The sequence below is a fragment of the Crocodylus siamensis genome, chromosome 4 (genome assembly GCF_052110815.1).
Source record: "Crocodylus siamensis isolate JL-2025a chromosome 4, ASM5211081v1, whole genome shotgun sequence".
Classification (NCBI taxonomy): Eukaryota; Metazoa; Chordata; order Crocodylia; family Crocodylidae; genus Crocodylus; species Crocodylus siamensis.
This window is the reverse complement of record NC_143398.1, coordinates 2,316,517-2,322,683: the sequence shown is the minus strand read 5'-3', so window position 1 is coordinate 2,322,683 and position 6,167 is coordinate 2,316,517. Positions and strand designations below refer to the sequence as shown.

Genomic DNA, 6,167 nt, shown 5'->3' with positions numbered 1-6,167 from the left:
AAGTGCAGGCCAGTGTCAAGTAGTCTTCCTCAGAGCCTGGCCCACGCTCCCGTTGTTTGTACGCCTCTTTCTTTTTCTGCAGGGGCCTGCAACTTCCCTGCTTAGCCAAGAGGGTTTTTTGACCCGTCTGCTATTTTGTCTCTGTAAAAAAGGTGATGTAGTCTGGGGAGGAGAAGCCTGAAACAGAATTTGATAACAGTCTGCATGTCCCTGCAGGGCGATGGCAGAGAGGGTGGAGATGGGTTATCTCTGTGGCTGCAGGGGCCAGGACGAGGAGCAGGGCCTCCAGCTGCTGCAAGCAAGGTTTATGCTGTAGACGAGGAGGAGGTTTCTGCGTCTGAGGGCAATCGAGCACCGGGACAGGTGCCTGGGGGAGTTGTGGCCTCTCCGTCCCTGGGGCTGTGACGAGCAGGCTGGACCGACACGTGTCTGGGCTGCTTCAGTCAGGGCTCGTCCTGCCTGGAGCAGGTGGCTGGGGGCTATATGAGCCTGAGAGGTCCCTTCCAGCCAAGGTCTCTCCCGTTCCCCACTGGTCTCCCCTAGTAAGTTCATAGATGGCCACCAGGTCCCCTCTCAGCCTTCTCTCGTGGAGGCTGAACAGGCTCACGTCCCATCGCCTCTCCTCATAAGGCCTGCCCTGCTGTCCCCGGATCATGTGAGTGGCCTCCTCTGGACCCTCTCCATGCTGTCCACATCCCTCCTGCAGTGCGGCGCCCAGAACTGGACGGAGTCCTCCAGCTGCGGCCTGACCAGTGCTGCATAGAGGGGGAGGATCACCTCCCTGGACCTGCTCGAGATGCATCTGTGGATACACGACAAGGTGCGGTTGGCCTTCCTGACCGCGCCCCCACACTGCCAGCCCATGTTCATCTTGGAGTCAATGATGACCCCAAGGTCCTTTTCCGTCTCTGTGCTGACAAGAGGGGAGTTCCCCAACCTGTAGGTATGGTGCTGGTTGTTCCTCCCCATGTGCAGCACCTTGCACTTGTTGGTGTTGAATCCCATCCTGTTCTCATCCACCCACTCTTGTAACTTGTCTAGGCCTGATTGCAGCCTATTCCTCCCTTCTAGCGTGCCCACCTCCCCCCACATCTTAGTGTCATCAGCAAATTTGAACAGGGTGCTATCTACCCCCTCGTCCAAAACACCGATGAAGACGTTGAACAGTGCGGGCCCGAGGACCGAGCCCTGGGGGACCCCACTGCCCATGTCCCTCCAGGTCGAAAATGACCCGTCCCCCACCGCTCTCTGGGTGCGGCCCTCCCACCAGTTGGCGACCCAATTGACTGTGGGGGTGTCAATGCCACAGTCACCTCATTTTTTAATCAGAACGGGGTGAGAGACAGTGTCGAAGGCCTTCCGAAAGTCCAGGAAGGCGATGTCCACTGCTCCCCCTGCGTTTAAGGATTTGGTGACATGGTCGTAGAAGGCCACCAGGTTGGTGTGACAGGACCTGCCACTAATGGACCGGTGTTGGTTGCCCCTAAGCATACACTCCCTTGCTTGCCTCTTGCAGATGTGCTCCTGGATAATCTTTTCAAAGAGCTTCCCCAGGACCAAGGTAAGACTAACTGGCTTATAGTTTCCCGGGGCCTCCTTCCTCCCCTTTTTGAAGATGGGAAACACGTTGGCCTCTTCCAGTCCTCTGGCCCCACACCAGAGCCCCAAGAGTGCTCGTACGGCTATGCTGGGGGTCCCGCAATGACCGCAGCCAATTCCCTCAGCACTCGGGGGTGGAGATCGTCCGGACGGCTGACATGAACATGTCCAGCCCCTCCAGGCGTTCCCTGACTAGATCCTCACTGACCCTGGGCCTGGGTGCGCCTCGCCTGGGGCCTGAGGGGGGTCTGGTGGTGGGGCTGATCCAGTCCCTGCTCAGGAAAATGGAGGCAAAGAAGTCATTAAATAGGTTAGCTTTGTCGTCTGGTGTGATGACCAGATTTCCTAGCGTTGTTGACCAGTGGCTCCACACTCCCATGTTTTCCTCCTGTTTCCTCCTGTTCCCTACATACCTAGAGAAGGACTTCTTGTTGTTCTTAGCCCCTCAAATCTGTTCCCTACAAGTGCAGACCATTGTTGTATAGTCCTCCTTGAAGCATGCCCCAAGCTTACATTGTTTGTATGGCTCTTGCTTCTTTCTTAATAGGACCATGATATCCTTGTTTAGTTGAGAGGGCTTCTCAAGCCTTTTGTTACATTTCCTCCATGTAGGAATGGATTTCCTTTGTGCTTTGAGGATCATGTCCTTAAGGAATGACGACTCCTTTTACCTTCCGCCCTTGGTCCCACAGCGCTTTTCCAACAAGCAACCTGAGTTTGTTGAAATTTGTATTTCTGAAGTCCAAAACTTCAGTCCAGCTATCTAATTGGTCTGCCTAGCAATGGACAGTGATCATGATGATTTCATGGTTAATGTCACCCAGGCTACCTTCTATTTTTAAGTTGGTTACTAGGTTGCCCCCCTTGGCCAGGACCACATCCAGAATAGTGTTTCCTCTGGTTAGTTTGTGCACCTCTTGTCAGGGGCCTGGGTTTCCCTTTCATGACTGTCCAAGCACCATGTCCAGTTAAACAATTCATTTAAGAGCAAGGCGAGTCCAAGCATGCTGGCAGCCCAGTGCCCAACAAACCTGTCTGTAGAAAAGGGTGTGAGGGACAGACAATCCGGGACTGCCAGCCTCCCCACTGTGGATGCTGAGCAGGTGCAATACCAACTAGAAAAGTTAGACATTTATAAGTCAGCGGGACTGGATGGACTCCATTCAAAAGTGTTGAAGGTGTGGTCACCTACCCTGGAGGTCTTCAAGAGGAGACTGAACAGTCACCTCGCTGGGGTCACTTGCCCCCAGTTGTCTTCCTGCCTCGAGCAGGAGGGCTGGACCCGATGATCTGCAAGGTCCCTTCCAGACCCTTATAATCTATGAATCTATAAATTTGCAGGAGAAGACATCTCACTGTCTTGCACCTGGGGAGGAGGACCCCGACACACTCTGTGTGAATGGCTACTGCGTTCCCTGAGTGTGGGGCGACATCCAGCATGCCCTGTTATTGCCTAGGGCACAGTATCTCCCAGCTGTATCTTTTCCAAGATTATTAAGAACAACCCGTGTGGGCTGGTCAGCAACAGGTCATGCCTGAACAGCTGGGTTTCCTCTATGACAAGAGGACAGGCTCTGTGAATGGGCAGAGTGCAGTGGCGTGATGCAAACGGACTGGAGCAAGGCATTTGAGATGTGGACATTGATAGTGACCTTATCACAGGGAAGGAAAGGAAATACCGTCTAGGTGAAACTGCTGTGAGGCGGTTCAAAATGGCGGGCTGCAGGGCTGCAGGAAAGGCCAGGGAGTTGCACTGAACTGCAGGCAAATAGGAGTCGACACTGCGATTTTGTAGCCAAAACCAGTAACAGCTGTGGGGAAGTGTGCAATCAGGAGTGTTGTATGCACATTGTGGGACGCAGGGCATTCCCTCCATTCAGTACAGGTGAGGCCTCACCTGCATCCAGTTTCAGGTGCCACATCCTAAGACAGATTTCATAGACATTTGGGCTGGAAGGGACCCCAGAGGATCTTTGAGTCCAGCCCCAAAATAAGCACCCGAGATAAGCTAAAGGAGAGAGTAAAATAATGTTGAGTGGTCTAGAAATGAAGACACAGGAGGACAGGTGAGAAGTACTGGGATTATTTGGTGTGGAACAGGGAGCACAGGGGCTTTGACAATAGGCTTCAAATACAAAAGGTTCATTTCCAAAGCGGGTAGAAATCCCTGGCTCCATAAGTTAAGAGAGGACAGGACAAGACAGGGTAGTTGTTGGAGGGAACTTAGGAGCAACAGGTCCCAGCGAGAGGGAGGGGGCACTCATTGCGAGTCTTTAAGCAGGGATTCAGGGCATTTCCTCCATTCAGTATAGGGGAGGCTTCACCTGCGTCCAGTCTGAGGTACCACATCCTAAGACAGATGTGGAGAGGCTAAAGGACAAGGCAAAAGAAAGTTCTAGAAATGAAGACACAGGAAGACAGGTGATTATTGAGTAATCACCCAGATTATTAAGTACTGGGATTATTGAGTCTGGAACAGAGAGCACGGGGGCTTTGACAATAGGCTTCAAATACAAAAGGTTCATTTCCAAAGAAGGTAGAAATCCCTGGCTCTCTACATTGAGAGAGGACAGGACAAGACAAGTTAGACGTTGGAGGGAACTTAGGAGCAACAGGTCCCAGCGAGAGGGAGCGGGCACTCACTGCGAGTATTTAAGTGCAGACTAGACACGTGCATTTGTGCTGGAGTAGACGGGGCGGATCCGCACTGGCGCAGGGCATGGAACAAGCTGACCGCTCACACCCCTTCCAGCTCTACTTTGCTGTGACTCTTTCCCAGAAATGCAGACAGGGACTTTCCCCATCAGCACGTGGCTGAGCCCTTGGTGTTGTGCTGGGGCAGGAGTCTCCTCCCAGCCCTCACCTTAGTCCACACCTGGCTGTGCGCGTGGGGACACGTTGTCCTTCTCGTGGTGGCCCAGAGCCCTCCTCAGGGCGCCCTTCATGTCCTGGTTGCGGAGGCTGTAGATGAGGGGGTTGAGCATGGGGGGGAGGATGCAGTAGAGCGTGGAGACCAGCGTGTCCACCTCCAAGGAGTAGCCAGCGCTGGGCCGGTTGTAGTTCAGGATGGCCATCCCAAAGTAGATGATGACCACGACCAGGTGTGCAGCACAGGTGGAGAAGGCTTTGTGCCTGCCCGTGTGGGAGTGGATGTGGAGGATGGCCAGCAGGATGTAGAGGTACGAGATGATGATGGACAAAAATGGGCTCATTCCCATGAAGACGCTGGCCAAATGCAGCATGATCTCGTTGATGTAGGTGTCGCTGCAGGCGATCTTCAGCAAGGGAGGGACATCGCAGAAGATGTGGTAAATCTGGTTAGCTCCACAGAAAGAGACTTTGGTGGCCAGGGAAGTGTGGATAGCTGAGTTCAGCATGCCCCAGAGCCAGGACACTGTGGCCAGTGACGCACACACTTTCTTATTCATTATGTAAATGTAGTGCAGGGGTTTGCTGGTGGCAGCATACCGGTCAAAGGCCATGACAGCCAGCAGCATGCCCTCAGCCCCTGAGAAGCTCAGGAGGAAGAACATCTGTGCCATGCACTCCCGGTAGGAGATAGTCTGCCACTGCCTCAGGAAGCTGACGAGGATCTTGGGCAGCGTGACGGAGGAGTAGCACTTGTCCAGGAAGGCGAGGTGGCCGAGGAAGAAGTACATGGGGCTGTGCAGCTGGGGATCCAGCACGATGAGGGTGAGGATCAGGCAGTTCCCCAGCAGGGCGACGAGGTAGATGGCGAGGAAGGCCAGGAAGACGAAGGCCTGGCCCTGCAGGACGTGGGAGAAGCCCAGGAAGACGAACTCTGTCACCTGCGTCTGGTTCGGCCCGTCCATGGGGCGGGTGGCGTCCGCCTGCGGGGAGAGAGACCAGCGGTGAGGGGAGGCAGAGCGCGGGAACAGGGATCTGGAGCGACACCAGCTCCTTCCCCAGCATAGCGGGGCCGTGTCATGCCGACGGCCCTGGCACTCGTTTGGTCTATGTGCCCTTCACAACCAAGGCTCCAGGAAGCTTAGTGTGAGAGGACAGGACTTACATGAGAGACAACGGCCAGATCCAGAACAGGTTCACAGCATGACTGGGTGGCTGCGGACCTGCCTCTCAGGGCAGTCATGGCGGTGAGCCTGGATGTCTTGCACAGAGCACACGAGACGTGCGGTGACATCAGGGTCGAGGCACCAGGTTTCACAGGGCTTTGACCCAGAGCAGAAAGCGGGACAGGAGCCAGAGGCTGAAGGAAAAACCCAGATGGGCTCAAATGCAAAATGAGTTGCCAGCTTTAGTGATTACTAGGCACAGGAGGCAGCTGTCCTGGGTGGATGGTTTTCTAAGGCCAATAAGTTGGAACATCTGACTTTATCCATCTGTTGGGCACATGTTAGCTAGACTGATGGGACCACAAAGTCATAGATAATTATGTTTGCAAAAGACCTTGGGTGGACATCTAATCTGACCGCCTCCTTAAAGCAGAACCAGCCCCAAGGAGATTCTCCCAACCAAGGCTTTGTCTTGCTGCGTCTTAAAAATCTCCAAGGATGGAGACTTCACCACCTTTCTGGGAAGCCTCTTCC

General features: G+C 54.1%; 1 protein-coding gene across 1 annotated transcript; it reads right to left on the bottom strand.

Annotated features, from left to right (window-relative positions):
- Window positions 1-4,463: 4,463 nt before the first annotated feature.
- On the bottom strand, window positions 4,464-5,432 carry LOC149865368 (olfactory receptor 5V1-like). The gene has a single exon (XM_090046261.1). It carries the CDS (start codon window positions 5,430-5,432, stop codon window positions 4,464-4,466), a length of 969 nt encoding a protein of 322 aa, XP_089902387.1.
- Window positions 5,433-6,167: the final 735 nt, after the last annotated feature.